Source organism: Acinonyx jubatus, chromosome F2 (assembly GCF_027475565.1).
Source record: "Acinonyx jubatus isolate Ajub_Pintada_27869175 chromosome F2, VMU_Ajub_asm_v1.0, whole genome shotgun sequence".
Lineage (NCBI taxonomy): Eukaryota > Metazoa > Chordata > Mammalia > Carnivora > Felidae > Acinonyx > Acinonyx jubatus.
Window position 1 is genome coordinate 10,610,434 of NC_069394.1, and position 16,624 is coordinate 10,627,057.

Consider the following 16,624-nt stretch of genomic DNA (forward strand, 5'->3'; position numbering starts at 1 on the left):
ACAGTGGAAAATATGGAATTTTTCGGGCAGAAATATCTCTATTGAATTGACGGTGCGATACACCCCTTCCCCCAAAAAAGAATGAGGATCACTGAATTCACTCGGCGTAAATATTAATGGCCCGGGAAGGAAATCGAAGGCCTGCGTCTGCACTATGTCAGGATCGTGTTCATACAAACCCCACAAGCATGAGACTTCTCCGTCTCTCAACGGTAATACAAAGGTGAAGAAGGAAGGCCTTACCCTTCGAGCAGTGGGGCTCAAAGGGGAGACTTTGCCCAATCAGAGACGTTCAGCAATGTCTGGAGCTACTCTGAAGTCCCATCTGGAGGCGGCCCTACCGGCATTTGGTGACGGAGGCCAGCGGTGACGTTGGACATCCTGCACCGCACGGCCCGTCTTCCCTGCCCACGAAAGAATCATCCTGCACAGCAATGAGCAGCGCCGAAGTGGAGAAACCAACCCCCCCCCCGGCCCCCCCTGGAATTCTCCAGTCACCAGCACACAGCAGATGTTCAGTAAATTACTAGGGAAGTGCGAAGTGTGTGGCTTCGTGTTCAGAACTTGCTTTGTTTGCAACATATGGCAATTCTCCTTCAAGTGGCTCCACGTTTCTAACCCAGTGGTGTGGATGTCTTTTCTTTTTCTCTTCAACTTTTCTTTCTTGTGAGAGAGAGAGAGAGAGACAGGGAGACAGACAGAGAAGGGGAGAGAGCATCTCGAGCAGGCTCTGCGCGGCCGCCGCAGAGCCCGATGCGGGGCTCGAACCCACGAGCCGGAAGATCGTGACCTGAGCCGAAATCAAGTCGGACACTTAAGTGACTGAGCCGCTCAGGCGCCCCTGGGGGTCTTTTCTTTGCGTAACTCACTTTGAGCTATCCACTGAGCTCTACGCTGCGGGTTACAAAAATAGGACAGATGATGCCCTTGCCCGCAAGACGTTCCGGTCCGGCGGGGAGGAGAGACGATTAGATGTGATTCCCACACAGGGTGTCAGGTGTCAGGACAGACCCACGCCAACGGCAGCTGATGCCCGTCATGCCAACTGCTGACGTCATTAACTAATTAAGAGTATTAGGCACCTATTGTGTCATAGGCTCTGCTTTATTTATTTATTTTTTTAATATACTTTAACGTTTCTTTTTGAGACAGAGAGAGACAGAGCATGAACGGGGGGAGGGTCACAGAGAGGGGGACACAGAATCTGAAACAGGCTCCAGGCTCTGCGCTGTCAGCACAGAGCCCGACGCGGGGCTCGAACCCACGGACCGCGAGATCATGACCTGAGCCGAAGTCGGCCGCTCAACCGACTGAGCCACCCAGGCGCCCCTCTGCTTTAAACATCATGCCTGTTATCAACTCATTTAGTTCACACAGGAAGCAAATCAAGTGGGTGCTCTAGTGACTATAACCACGTTCTGTCTTACCTGCTTTGGGTTGACGTGCTTTATCTTTAAACTTTGGGCCACCACCTGCTACGTTTCTCAGACTTCCGAAACAACACCCTTTGTCATTTTGTACCTTGTCTGGTTTTAAAGGGTTTGATCACTTATTTTCCCCCCCCCCAGCCCTTCTTACGTTTTCGCCTTTTAAATTTTTGCCTCTTCCCAATGTCACAGTTCTTTAAATCCATGAAAAACAATCTCGTCTCTCTGTTCCGCGATTCTTTTCATTTCCATTTTCCGAAGTTCTCTCTTTTTGCTGTCTTTGGAAAAGATTGCATTGTCGCCTCATTGCTTTGTAATTTTTCAGGACACCCGCCACTGACATCAGGTTTTTCGTGTAGGTTTTTCATCAGTCCGATCGTTTTCTTGTACACGAGCTGAGAGATTCAGCAGGACTTGTTTTTTGCAAAACTCTTTTTTCTTAGAGAATTCCCTTAAGTTTACTGCTTTATGGCTCTGTTATTTTTTTAAACTTCGTTCTGTACTCCTGGTGATTTCTTTTTCTAATTCAGTGTGTACTATTTATAAAGGGCAGGCAGGAAGCGTGGTCATGGGCCAGCAGCTGTGGGAGAGCCCACGACCCCGGCAGAGGATGTTGGCCGTTCCGTTTGGCCGTCCAGTTCAACATTCCTCCATGCCATTCTTCACTGAACCCTCACAGACTGAGTTTAACCTGGTGTTAGCGCTGTGACAGAAAAGACCAGCAATAATGGCCATCACCACAACGGTACTCAATACACATGGAGTATTTACCATGCTACAGCCCTATTGCTAATTGTTGTGTCAGTTGTCCAAACGAAATTTGTAGGAAAGATTCCTGTTTTACAGGTGAGGAAATTCGAGGGCCAGAGAAATTAACCAACTGGACCAAGTTCACGTTAACAAGGAAGTAGGACCCCAGATCTTTAGCCACTGGGTTAGACTGCTAAGCTCTATACACCACAGCAAACTGGGCTATTGAGTATCTACCCCTTAGTGAGGGGAATGGCTTACTTTGGTCACCCTGCAGGTAAATGGTGATTTAAAAATTTTTTTTAATGTTTATTTATTTTTGAGACAGAGAGAGACAGAGCATGAAGGGGGGAGGGTCAGAGAGAGAGGGAGACACAGAATCTGAAGCAGGCTCCAGGCTCTGAGCTGTCAGCACAGAGCCCGACGAGGGGCTCGAACTCACGGACCGTGAGATCATGACCTGAGCCGAAGTCGGACGCTCAACCGACTGAGCCACAGGTGCCCCAGGTAAATGGTGATTTAAGGCCCACTCTGTCTGACTCCAGAGTTCTCTCCCTAGTCCCCACCTCTGCTGTCCTCTCTGATGGTAAATAATGGGAAGTCAACATCTTTGCAAAGTAGCATAAGTACAAAAGATTTTAATACTTCATGGTCTTCTGGAGTATTTACCAGGGAGGAAGAAAATTGGTGTTTTTTTTAATTTTTAAAGTTTATTTGTTTATTTTGAGAGAGAGAGAGAGAGAGAGAGCAGGGAGGGGAGAGAGAATCTCAGGCAGGTTCTGCACTGCCTGCACAGAGCCCAATGTGGGCCTCGAACTCACAAACCGCGAGATCATGACCTCAGCCCAAATCAAGAGTTGGACACTTAACCGACTGAGCCACCCAGGCGCCCCAGAAAATTTGTAAGACATCATTTATTCAGGAAAAAAAAAATAGGTGTTACACCATAGACTAGAATTTGGAAAAAAAAAAAGATGGCCTTATATTTAAATACATAACCAACATTTCTTGGATGTCTCTTAATCTGCCAGGCACTTTCATACACATATACATCTATGCTATATGTACGTGGATAGGTAGATAGAGATCTGCATACAAATACATCACGTCTCTGGGGCAAAATTTTATTCCCATTGTTCAGATGAGAAAGTTGAGGCTCAGAAAGGCAAAAGGCGACTTGCCTGAGGGCATATGCCTCGCAAGTAGTGAAGGTGCGGGATGCGAACCCAGGTCTCTGGTTACAGCAGCTCGGGCTGGCTGCCCCGCTCACTTCGTCAGGGTTCCGCCTCCACAGAAGCTAAACGCATCTGGGGGTTGGAGAGAGGATCCCAGCCTCCAGGCACGGTTCTTCTCATTCGTCCCTGTGTTCATGCTTCTGGCTTCTGCGTCCTCCCCGTGTGCCCAGTGGGCAGCCATCAGCGCTCAGGCGTGGGCCCCATGAGGACAGGCCTGAGTCCTCAAGCACAGAGGCCCACGCACGGGGACGTTTTCTCCAGTCGTCGGTGGGACGCTTGCAAGCACACCACAGCTGGCCAAGAGCACAGGCTTTGGGGGGTCAAGGAGCCTGCTGTTACTCGAGGTTCCTGAGTCACCTAAGCTGTTTGCTTTTGGGCAAGCTACTCTCGGGGGCCTTAGTTTTGACATTTACGGACGAAGGCAATTGATGCGGCTGGGAACACTTTGTGAGGAAAAGAGAGAAGGACACGCGGGCACTGGCTGGGACAGGAGTCTGTTCACAGTCAAATGCCCCGTGAATCTCTGACTCTCTGAAAAGTAACCGTTTTCAAGGTGTGTCCAAAGGCCTTGTCCCTGCCCTGGGTGATTCTCTTTGATTTCCTGGAACTACTTCAATGTCTTCTGGACCTTACTAGAACAAGCCTGCTGGACAGCACGCACACACACACACACACACACACACACACACACATACACACACGGCTCCCCCAGGGCTCCTTCCCCTTCACCGGGCTCCACAACGGAGCCACAGAAATGGCCAGATCCTACCCTCTGCCGTGCGTGTGCTGAGTCTGCATTTGTGGCTCACCTTTCGTTGTGTTGGCACAGCAGAGGGCCCAGGGCTGAGGTTGGAGGGCCCGGTGGTTCAGACTTGAGGCTCCGATTCCAGGGAGCAGGGTTCAACCCCAGCCCTACCGCTAGCTTCCTCTGTTATCTCCAGCAGATTAGTGAACAGCGCCTACCGTGCTGGGCTCTTGTGAGCGAGGGCTAAATGAATTAAAACCTGCCAGGCCCTTGGAAGGATTCCTGTCACATACCAAGTGCTCAATAAATGCTAGGTATCTGTTAGAAAATGATGCCAGGCCCTCTCCCGCCAGGTTTATTCATTCACCTGCAGACACGAGGCCTTTACCCACATCTTTCACCTACGCCCATTACGTGGCAAAACACTCAGCGTGCCTCAGGCGTTGTGCGGTATTTATTTGCTAAATTATACCCCAGTCTCCAGAAAGGGCGCCATTTCTTCTGAATATCAAAGGTCTCCTTCAGGTCCTGGCCAACGCTTGTCCGGATCCTGCAAAGTCAGACTTCCTGCCTTTAATTCTGTGTCCTACCACCGTGAGGGCTGTTTAACCTTAGACAAGTTCCTTAACCTCTCTGAACTCCAGCCTCCTCACATAGATATAATAATAGTTCCTTCTCCGTTGAGATTATTTAAGAACATATGTGAAAATTACTTAGTAAGATAACTTGCACTTAATATGAACCCAAAAAAGTAAGTTATACTTGCTATCTTGTACTCCCCCGGTTTCAGTCTGCATATCCTCCAAAGCTTATGATGAAACTTTGGTGCTAAGGTCAAAGCAAGGCAGACGTCCTATAAAACTTAGTTTTCAGAATTTCATATAAGTTGAGCTTAAGGGTATCACCTTTCAAGTTGCTGGTTTCCAGTACAACGTGAGAAAGTATCCGAATGCAAATCAGTCGTGATTGGATCGCGACACATCTCTCCTTTATTTTCTTTCTCAGTTAAGAAAATAAAACTGTCTCCAGGCACAGAATCACTTTCGCAGATCTGGCCTTTCCACACGCGATAGCACTCGAGTGGATGCTCCTGGAGACCCAGGAACATGGGGAAGGAGGGTGATTCCCCTGCTCTTAGCAAAGCAGGCCTCCTCTAGTCGCTGACAGCTCAGGCTGCAGACCGGGCAATGTTTCCTGCACAAAGCGAGCCACGGACAAAACGCGTCGCATCCTTCCGTGACACCAGAAATCACACACTGCGATTGGGAGGCCCCAGGGAGCCGGTCCTCTCCTCCACCTCCGGTCTGGCCACCTGGAGGCAAGTAGCAGTGGTTTTTTTCTGCAGGGACAGCATGCACGTCCTGCATCAAATAGGGAAGCCGACTCTGTGAGCCTTTCCAGCTCTGAGCCCCCTGGCCTCACACAGCAGCGCCCCCAGTGCGGTCACCACCCTGGCGGGGTGGGAGGCCACGGGTCCAACAGAGAGAACCCTTTCCAATGGCAGGGGTGGAGGGAGGAGTTGGTGGGGGGAGGTGGGGAGGGACTCATCCTGTTCTGGAGAAGTTCGTGGAGGGCTTCCTATCTCAGTGACAATGTCCCCATTTCCGGTGATTACAAAACTGGACCAAAGTGGTGGGTGATTGGGATTTGCTCATGTGGCTGTGCCACGTTTTTTGCTCAGTTGGGCTGGACGGGTGTTTGCCGAGCACTAGGACCCCAGGCCCCGTGGAAGAGATGGAGGGACACGGTGTCCGCCCTCTGGGCGTTCAGAATTCAGTAAGGCTGTGGATCTAGAGAAAGGAAGCCAAAAGGTAGTGTTCTATGTGATCTTCCGGCCATGCTTATGAAGCAGAGATTCCCTTAGTCCCGCCCGTGGACCTGCTGTACTAGAGGGGCAGGGGAGGGGCAGAGAGAGAGGGAGACACGGAATCCAGAGCAGGCTCCAGGCTCCGAGCTGTCAGCCCAGAGCCCGACGCGGGGCTCGAACTCACGGACCGCGAGATCGTGACCTGAGCGGAAGTTGGATGCTTAGCCAGCTGAGCACCCAGGCGCCCCATTTTTTTTAACACAGCTTTACACTGGAGAGTTTTAAATGAAAGCTTTTAAAACATAAAGTTAGTTTAAATTAAATCTTAAAAGTTTCGAATTAAACTTAAATTTTACTTAGTGTACCGTACAGGTTGGCTCGTGCCGCTAAATATTTTCATGTGATTTTACGTTCTTTCACATGTGCACAGCCCAATTCATTCAGCCGTTTCCGCTGCTGCTAAAAATACACAGTTTCCTTTTTCTCCCCATAAAGAACGCTGCGGTGAACATCCCTTACCAGAAGTTTCTGGACTTGTACCTGATTACTTCCTTAAAATAGGTAACGACAAGTTAGGTTAGAAGGCCAAAAGATAAGAGTAAAGTTTTGCAACGTGTTGCCAATTTGCTTTCCGTCCAGCAGTGGTTAGATTGTTTCAATTAAAAAAAAAAACAAAAAAACCCAAAAACTAATTATCTCGGAGAGTCTGGCTGGCTCCATCGGAAGGAAGAGCATGTGACTCTTGATCTCGGGGTTGTGAGCTCGAGCCCCACATTGGTCATAGAGATTCCTAAAAACAAAACACAAAACCAGTTATCTTTGGGATTTCGGTCATGCTTTTGTGCGTAGGAGATGAGAGCAATATCCCCTTTTTCCTTTTTTGTAGTCTCATTTTCAACCTTTATTTATTTTTGAGACAGAGCATGAATGGGGGAGGGGCAGAGAGAGAGGGAGACACAGAATCGGAAACAGGCTCCAGGCTCCGAGCCATCAGCCCAGAGCCCGACGCGGGGCTCGAACTCACGGACCGCGAGATCGTGACCTGGCTGAAGTCGGCCGCTTAACCGACTGCGCCACCCAGGCGCTGTAGTCTCATTTTCCACATGTAACTCTTGAATCCACTGGCATCAACATGGGTACATTTAGCATGAGGTGACCAGAATCCTTTTTCCCCAGCAGCTGACCAGTAGTCATCGAATCCTTTTACTCACGATTATTTTTTCCTGATTGTTGAGCCATACGTATCATCATAAAAACTCATTGTTTTTTCTCTTGTCTCTTTTTTTTCTCTTGTCATTTTTTTAATTAGTTTTCTTTATTTTTGAGAGGCAGAGAGAGAGAGAGAGAGAGAGGGAGGGGCAGAGAGAGAGGGAGACACAGAATCCGCAGCAGGCTCCAAGCTCCGAGCTCTGAGCTGTCAGCACAGAGCCCGATATGGGGCTCGAACTCATGAACCGCGAGATCATGACCTGAGCTGAAGTCGGACGCTCAACCGACTGGGCCACCCAGGGGCCCCTAGTGTACTCCGTTTCTATTCCACTGATTTTTCAGTTGGGATTTTCTCTACTGCTACAGAATGTTACTTACTGTAGCGTGATGATGCCTGTTACCTTTTGGCTGGGCAAGCCCCCCGCGGCTCCTTCCTCCCAAATCCCATTTGTATTCTAACTTCTCTGTTCTTTCAGATATACTTTTAAATTGGCTTCCACTTGGGAGTAAAATACTGAATCTGTAAAGCAATTCAGGCAGTATTTCCATCGTTAACAGCAGTTAGCATCCCTTTACCGGAAATGCCTCCCTCCTTTATCCTCTGTAACATTGCATACTTTAGTTTTTCTTGTTGTTGTTGTTGTTGCTGTTGTTTTCCAGCTCTCACATTTGCTTTCGTTGTTGTCAAGGATGCTCTTTGGTGTTTTACATTATTGTTGCTACTGTGAATAAGATGGGTTTCATCATATCTTGTAAATGATGATTAGTGGGACATAGGAACGCTATTTATTCATTCAGCAAATATGTAGTGCTTACTGGTTGCTGAGCAGTTACTAGTCACTGTGCTAGGTACTAGGTGTACCACTAGGTGTACACTGTACTAGGTGTCAGTGGCTCAAATGAGCGTCATCCTCACATCAGTAGAGCTAATAATCCAACGTGACAAATAGGCATCAACTAACCCACCAAGCACATTCAGGTACAATTGCAGTGTGTGCTAAGTGCACAGTGTGCAAGGGTAAGCAAAGCAGGAAAATCCCACTTGATGTAGTGATGAGGGAGCACCTCCATGAAAAAAACTACCACGAAGTCCAGTCTCTTTACGAACAAGAGGAGGCAGCAAGGCAAGGAATGTGGGGAACGGTGTCTCCGGCACGGGGAACAGCATTAACATTGGCTCCCAGGCGGGGCAGGCCTATCAGAAGAACAGAAGTGAAACCAGATTGGCTGGAACAAAGTGAGTAAGGGGAGAAATGGTGTGAAATGAACTTGAAGACGATCAAGCAGGCATTATTGCCATGATGAGGACTTGGCCTTTTTCCTTTTTTGAAGCGATAAATTTATCAGTCTAGCAATTTAAAAATCCATGTGCTCGGATAGGTACTGCACGCACATGTACAAAATGTACAACCTAGAAATTATAAACCCAGGCTTCAGTTTCTGTCCCCAGAACTATCCACGGCCTCACTGAAGGAGACCGTGCATATAAAAATGATAACGAAGGGCGCCTGGGTGGCTCAGTGGGTTAAACGTGCGACTCCATTTCAGCTCAGGTTGCAACCTCATGGTTTGTGAGATCAAGCCCCACGGCAGGCTCTGTGCTGACAGCGGGGAGCCTGCTTGGGATTCTGTCTCTCTCCCTCTCTCTCTGCCCTTCCCCTGCTCGTGCTGTCTCTCTTTCTCTCTCTCTCCCTCTCTTTCTCAAAGTAAAGAAGTAAACTTATCAAAAATGAAAGATTATTTTTAATCTCAGGGTTGTTTTTGTTTTTGTTTTTTTTTTAATGAAAAGATACTGAATTTTATCAGTACCGTTTCATTTCAGTGGAATGAGTATATGTTTGCTTTTTGTTAAGTGGGCTTCACGCCCAGCATGGAGCCCAGCGCAGGGCTTGAACTCACAACCCTAAGATCAAGACCTGAGCTGAGATCAAGAATCAGATGCTTAACTTACTGAGCCACCCAGGTGCCCCTGATTATATGTTTTTGAAAAGCTGTAAATGTGAATTACATTAATTGAGTTGATAATGTTAAACTGTCATCAGATTCCTGAGGAAAATTCCATGTAGTCAACTTAAATTATTTTTTCTATCTCTTGATGGATTTGATTTGCTGATACTGCGTGTAGGTATCTCCTTCCACGTTCACGAGTGAGTTTCACCAGTTACTTACCTTCATCCGCGAACCATATTGGTTTTGGTATCAGGCTTTGCCGGTCGTATAAACTGAGTTGGGGGGTGTTTGCAATTTTCCTGTCTTTGGAAGAGATTATGAAATACTTAAATTCTTTCTTCTGCAGTTATTTGTAAAGTGCCCCATTAGAGGCATCTGGACCCATTGCTTTCCTTATGAAAAGATATTTTTTTTAATTTTTTTTTAATGTTTATTTATTTTTGAGACAGAGAGAGACAGAGCATGAATGGGGGAGGGTCAGAGAGAGAGGGAGACACAGAATCCGAAACAGGCTCCAGGCTCTGCGCTGTCAGCACAGAGCCCGACGCGGGGCTCGAACCCACGGACAGTGAGATTGTGACCTGAGCGGAAGTCGGACGTTCGACCGACTGAGCCACCCAGGCACCCCTGAAAAGATTTTTAATTATGGTTCCATTTATTGATTTTTTTCTCCTTGTTTCTCGAGTCAGTTCTGGTAAAGATGTATTTTGAGAAGTACATCAGTGTCATTGCAGATTTTTTTTAGCATTAAACTTCATAACATTTTTATGACCTATTAATTTCTGCAATGTCTTTGTCCCATTTCCTATCCTTAACATTGCTTGTTTGGACCTTGTCTCTTTTTTTAAATTAAGCTTGTAAGAATTCTTACTGGTTGCTAGTGTTTTTGGAAAATGAGCTTTTGACTTCACGGATCCTCTTTAGTGTATATTTGTTTTTTATTTATTTCTGCACCTATTTTATTATTTTTTCCTTCCACCTACTTTGGATTTATTCTTTTTCGTTTTTTGCTAAATCCTTAAATTGAATGGCTAGCACAGGGACTTTCAGCCTTTTTAAGAATAAAGCATTAATTACCTTACATTCCTCTGTGAGGTCTACTAAATTTTGTTCAGTAGTATTTTCATTATTCATCAGCTATGCATATTTTCTTTAAAAAATTTTTAATGTTTATTTATTTTTGAGAGAGACAGAGTGTGAGCAGGGGAGGGGCAGAGAGAGAGGGAGACGCAGAATCTGAAGCAGGCTCCAGACTCGGAGCTGTCCGCACAGAGCCCCACACGGGGCTCGAACTCCTGGACCGCGAGATCATGACCTGAGCCGAAGTTGGCCACTTAACCAACTGAGCCACCCAGGTGCCCCATTATGCATATTTTCCATTATAATATATTTCTAGATCCATGAGTTAGTTAGAAATATTTTTAATTTCCAAACACATGATGTTGTCTTAATTATCCGTTAAAATTTCTGTGTAAATTGACTTTATTGTAGTTAGTGACTATGGTTATATGATACTAGTTGGTTGAAATTTGTTGAAGCTACCTTCAGGTTTTATCATACAGTCCTATTTATAATTGTTCAATATGTACCTAAATAGAATTTGTACCGTCTAGTTGCTGCATAGTGTTCATTTCACGTTGGTTAGTTGTATGAGCTATTCAAAGTGTCTGTCTTAATTCTGTTTTGGCCTTCAAACTTTTTGTTAAGCAGGCTCCGCACTTAGCACTGAGCCCGACGTGAGATCTCCGTCTCGCCACCGTGAGATCGTGACCTGAGCCAAAACCAAGAGCTGGGTGGTTAACTGGCTGAGCCACCCAGTTGCCCCTCTTGCTGATTTTTAACTGCTTGGTTTGTTAACTGCTGATCATTATGTAAAAAATATACCAGCGTGATGGTAGACTTGTAAATAATGTCACAGACTTCTCTCATACTTGGCATTGTGTGTTCTGAGCTATGTCGTTACATGTGCTCAAGTTCATAATTTTCGTATCTTTCTGGTAAATTAAAGCTCTTACCATTATCTCGTGATTTTTATCGCTCGTAATGTTGTCTTCCTTCAGTTCTCTTTCATTTTATTTACACAGCAAAACCCGCTGTATTCTGTTTTGGCCTTCAAACTTTTTGTTTCAATGTGTTTTGGAAATGTATTTCTTTTTATCTACCCTGAAAAATCTTTATTGTAACTGGAGAGCGTGTCCCCTGTCTATGACATTTTCCTCTGTTTCCCAGATTATTCTTGGTTTATTGATTTATCTTTAAGTTTAGTGTTTTTTTTTCCTTCTGTCACCGACATTATGCTGTTAATATCCTCCAGTGACGGTTTTGTTTTGAAATGTTGTGTTTTCCACTTCTGGAATTTTCATTTGTGTGTGTGTGTGTGTGTGTGTGTGGTTTCTACTTCTCTGCCAAGAGTTGGCTTTGCATTCATTGCTAGCATGCTTACCTTTACATCATTGACAAAAGCTGTAAAAGCTACTAGAATTTTTGTCTGCTAATGCCAACTTATGGCGGGGGGGGGCATCAGAATACATCTCGGTTCATTTTTTTCTCTTTAGAGTGAGTCACATTTTCGTGTCTATTCCTATATCACATAATTTTGCATTGTCTTTAGGACACTGTGATGGCTATGTGTTTAAGATTGTAGATTCTCTTGCATTCTTTGGGAAAGAATGCTTTTTTGTTTTGTTTTGTTTTAACAAGTGATTAACTTGGTGCAAATGAAATGACAATATTGGTCTTTTGGAAGGCAATTCAAATCTCAGTTAAATTCTTTTACCATCAGCTTAATCACTTGCTGTCTTCCCTGTGGATATGTGGTTCAGAGAAGATTTTATATAAGAATTTAAGCTTCCCCCTCACTGGTTCCCTTCTTTGGGGGATTTGCCCCTCATTTCCTAGCAGCTATAGTTGTCTGAACTCTGATCTTTGCTTTTTCAGGCCACCTGGGTTTTCTGTTTGAGTTTTTGCTACCCTACAAGGTGCCATCCGTGACTTGCCTCAGGCTAAAGCCATAAAAGTAAAAAAATCCACACTTGGCTATTTCTTTCTTCCAAGTATTGACTCCTTTCCAGAATCTTCCTGCTTTTCTTCACTGGAGAGTAGTTTGAAAGGGGAAAATGTGCAAGTAAGAAGCCTGATGTAAAGGTCCAGCCAGGAGACTTTGGTGTGTAGGGATAGGATAATAGCCACGGGGATTAAAAGCAGTTAATGAATATGATATCTTTTTAAATATAATTTATTGTCAATTTGGTTTCCATACCACATCAGTGCTCATCCAACAAGTGCCCTCCTCAGTGCCCATCACCTACTTTCCCCTCTCCCCCACGCACCACCCCCCCGCCCCCATCAACCCTCAGTTCGTTCTCTGTATTTAAGAGACTCTTATGGTTTGCCTCCCTCCCTCTCTGTTTGTAACTTTTTTTTCCTTCCCCTCCCCCACGGTCTTCTGTTAAGTTTCTCAAGATCCACATGAGTGAAAACATATGATTGACTGACTTATTTCACTTGGCATAATACCTTCCAGCTCCATCCACGTTGCCACAAATGGCAGAATTTCATTCTTTCTCATTGCCAAGTAGATTTCCATTGTATGTATAAACCACATATCCTTTATCCATTCAATTATGATATCTTTTTTTGAGTTAGAAGCCACAGGACTTGGATGTTACCAAACAGTACAAAGGCAAAACAGGAGAGCGCCGTCCAACTACTAACCTCTCCTGTTTCTTATTCGTCTCTTTCCCTTCTTCCGACCTGCTTCTCCAATCCTCTGAATGGCTAACGACGCACTTCTGCTAGTGAAGAGGAAGTGAGTCAGAGTGAGGAAGAGAGAAGCCCCCCCTCATCGTACCTTAAGTTTCCAATTCAGGCCCAAATCCAGACTTGCAGCGGGAGAAGCTTTTGAGTTGAATAGAAGGTTCGAGGGCGGCCTCTCCGAGGCACTGTTCCACCTAAGACCTGAATGAAGGATATGGTTCTGTTAGCCTCATACTTTACAGGAGTACCTTAAGATTTACCTTGGGAGCCTTTCTTTATGTTTTCCTCTTTGTCTCCACACAGCTGTTGTTTTAACCATCTGACCGGCCTATGTTTGCAAATGTGTTTTAGGTGATGGCCCAGGCAGTGCTGTTCATGTGTATGAACACGGCTGGAACCTTCATCAGTTACCTGTCAGACCGGGCCCAGCGCCAAGCCTTCCTGGAGACACGGAGGTGTGTGGAGGCCAGGCTGCGCCTGGAGACGGAAAACCAAAGACAGGTACCAAATGGAAGGGCCTGGCGTTGGGTATCCCCAGCCAGTCTGAGATCCATGGAGCTATTTTTCTTTTTTTCCTCCCCAAACAAATCTTGACTTCGAGCGTTCTCTTAAAGTCTGCGTCCAGGATTCCAGAGTCCAAAGTAGTTATGTTCGACTTCTAGCTCAAAGCACGTCTGGTTTTGTTTCCCACCTTCAATTAAAGGCCGTCTACGAGAAATAAAGCGATTTGTCCCAGAGTGCTTTTCTGACACGTGGACTGACATCTGTGTTTGTGAACAAGGCCGTGAGTCCTAAAAACCACGAACATTCTCATTTTTGATCCTCCTGTCTTGAAACTGTGAATGGTTATTTCAAGTAAATGTTTTCCTGACGTACCAATTCAAATTGTAGTAAGCTTATGGAAGAATCTCGTGTATGTGTAGGTCCTGACGCCTCGTCCTGATTTTCAGAAGAGATTACCGAACACAGTATATCTCGTGGAACATGATGGCGGTCCCAGGCCAGGGGATGCAGTAGGGAAAGCAGGTGGGGTTGGGTTCGGGGCCATGAGTTTCCAGTTTGAAGAGACTGAAATTCAGTTTTGTAGACCTCCTGATTGGGTGGATGTTATAAGGATTTAAAAAGTAGTTTTGGCGTTGAATTATATAATTCAAATATATATTGGCTTTGAATATATATATATATCCCGCCGGATGAATTAGCTTTCAAAAAATAAAGATTTGCCCCGGGAAAATTATTCATACCCTCTTCAAAATTCGTGCACATCTTTGCCTCTGAAAGCCGTTTTCAAAGAGGAATAACAGGAATGTGTGGAAAATTGATTATAGAACCAGCATATAATCTAAGTTTATTTGCTCTTGGGAGTTCTGGGTGCAACAGATGTATTAGTTCTCTCGTCTTAGGCTCTCTTTCAGAAATGTTACGTCTGTGGATACGCACATGTTATATTAAGCTTTACGTGATAGTAGTTTGAGAAATTATAAAGAGAGTAGCTGCCCCCCAAAAGCGCCACATTTTCTTCATCTTAATTTGGTCAGATCATCAGTAAAAACATGGATCTTTGAAGTGATGGGAGCCACGTCTGGGCGACCTTCATTGAGGCAGGTAGGCAGGTGCAACTGCCCCAAACTCAAGTCCCACTGCCACATGCCATTGCCAGGGGCACAGAGGAAACTACCCAATTTCCAGGCCCTCCGTGGACTTCATAGGATGCGGAATATCAGAATCCAGTTTCTTAAATTAATGTCTAGAGCCGTCATGCAACTTCATAATAGATTGACTATAGCGGTCCTGAATGTCCTTATAAAATAATCCAGAAAAATAGCTTGAAATCAACCTTGTGCAATAAACACGGGTATCTTCCGGGATGATATGTTGTGTTCCTCTGCAAAACAGAGCACCCGCCAGACTGGCCCGTCACTCTTTCCATGGGACGCGAGCCAATTCAGAGAATGCTGTCGTATTAATAATTTATTCGACTGTTGTTGGTGTTCTCTTGCGGCCAGAGCTGCAGTTGTGGGTGAGTTGTCTGGGAAGCTCAGGCTTTTGTTTAATGTTTACAAAGTATGGGAGGCACTGGAAAGGGCTGCTTTATCATACCCCTAAGACTTTTCTTCCGTCTCCCCTCCTTCAGGTTGAGTGCCCTGGAGTCACTGTCATCTAGTCATGTCACATGGCAGAGGGACCTTCCTTTGTCTTTCATAATCTTTATTTTTTTTAAGCTGGTGGAAGGACGAAGGAAAGAACAGTATACAGAGGCGAGAACCCGTGACAGCTGGAAGATAGGGAGCAGTGACTAGAGTTCATGCATTAGCTGTCCTAACACCTGGTTGGGCCACTGGAGCCAGTGAGTTCTTGTCTTTGTTCCTCGTCCAAACATGAGCCAATGGCTTCCTTTCCAGCTTTATGTTTGCCTCAAGTGAGATCATGTGTATGCATCAATACAAAATTATAAGTCGGCCTCTTTATAAGAAAAGACTGTCTTTCGGTGGAATACTCTTCGTTCTAAATGTGCAGCAAACTACGCTGTAGGTTTGGTGTAGCCCTGGCCTCACAACTATGATAATGTGTTTCCGGTATATTGACCATTCCCTTCCCCCCCCCCGTGGTAGTAGCTAAGGGAGCTGACTCTGTTTCACTCGGTGATAAAATTACTTTCCATTTGGTCTCTGCTTCAGGTCCCCATTATCCCTGAGAACTTCCCCGGTGGTAGAGAGGCAGAGAAGCCTTTCAAATGAGACTCTTCAGGATTGGACATCTTTGCTGAATGACTTACTATCTTAGTGAGCCCCAGCAAGCTCGGAGCTTTGGTTGTTCCATCTGTGGCATGGGACTGTTAACACTCTTCCCGAAGAGGCAGCTTAATGAGAAGTACTGTGTGTCGTGCCCTTGCAGCTCAGTGAGGAGTTTGCATGATGGTGCATAATGATGCATGAGTCAGCCAGCGTAGCTCAATCCCGGGAGGGACCCCTGTGAGAACATATTATGGATTGGCTCGTCTCCGTTGAAACCCCAAGTGTAAGTTACTCATTGGGAAGGAAATCAGGATCGTGGTTTGCCTCACGTTCATAGCAACATTAGGCTCCATATCTGTTAAAATATCTTGTGTCATTAACGAATCCAACCCCATTTACCTCTTATCAGAGCTAATTGCAATACCGTAACTGTTAGAAATTCTATACCCTGCAAAGCAGACCCTGAAAGAGCCTCAGTGACAGCAGATCCTTTTTCCTTGGGAAGTGATCCCCAAAGGAGACTAAATTTCTTTTTTTTTGTACTTACAAATGCAGAATCAAGGGGCCTTATTCCACAGAAATGTTCAAGCTCTGTGGGATTCTTTGAGAACTGGCTTTATCCCATGGTAAGATACAAAGGAAATTGTCAAATGACTTAATTTGTTCAATCACGAATTAATTCATTTATTGAGGATCTGTTATGTGCCATGAACTTTGCTGAACATTGGGAACATAACAGTGACTAGCAGCTGGTTCCTGGTCTTACAGAGTTTACTGGATTTGGAAAGGGGTAGCTCTACAAATGCCTATGGCATTAACGTATGGGCCAAACCTAGAAGCAAGCTGATGGAAGGCTACCTACAAGACACGGTGCCTGAGCTGACCTGTGAGTAGGATTTAGCTCGGCGGAGAAGCAGTGAAGAGTGCCACGTAAGGGTCCATCAACACAAACAACCTAAAAGAAGGGAGGACGCAGTTTGGACAATTAGAAGCACTCCATGATGACCTAC

General features: G+C 45.5%; 1 protein-coding gene across 3 annotated transcripts in view; it reads left to right on the forward strand.

Moving 5' to 3' along the window:
* ADCY8 (adenylate cyclase 8) overlaps positions 1-16,624 on the forward strand; it is a 221,055-nt gene that overhangs the window by 36,709 nt on the left and 167,722 nt on the right. For all 3 annotated transcript variants that reach the window (XM_027063898.2, XM_027063895.2, XM_027063896.2), the window contains exon 2: positions 13,231-13,380. In XM_027063898.2, the coding sequence (XP_026919699.1) occupies positions 13,231-13,380 (150 nt within the window). The remainder of the gene's footprint in view (positions 1-13,230; positions 13,381-16,624) is intronic.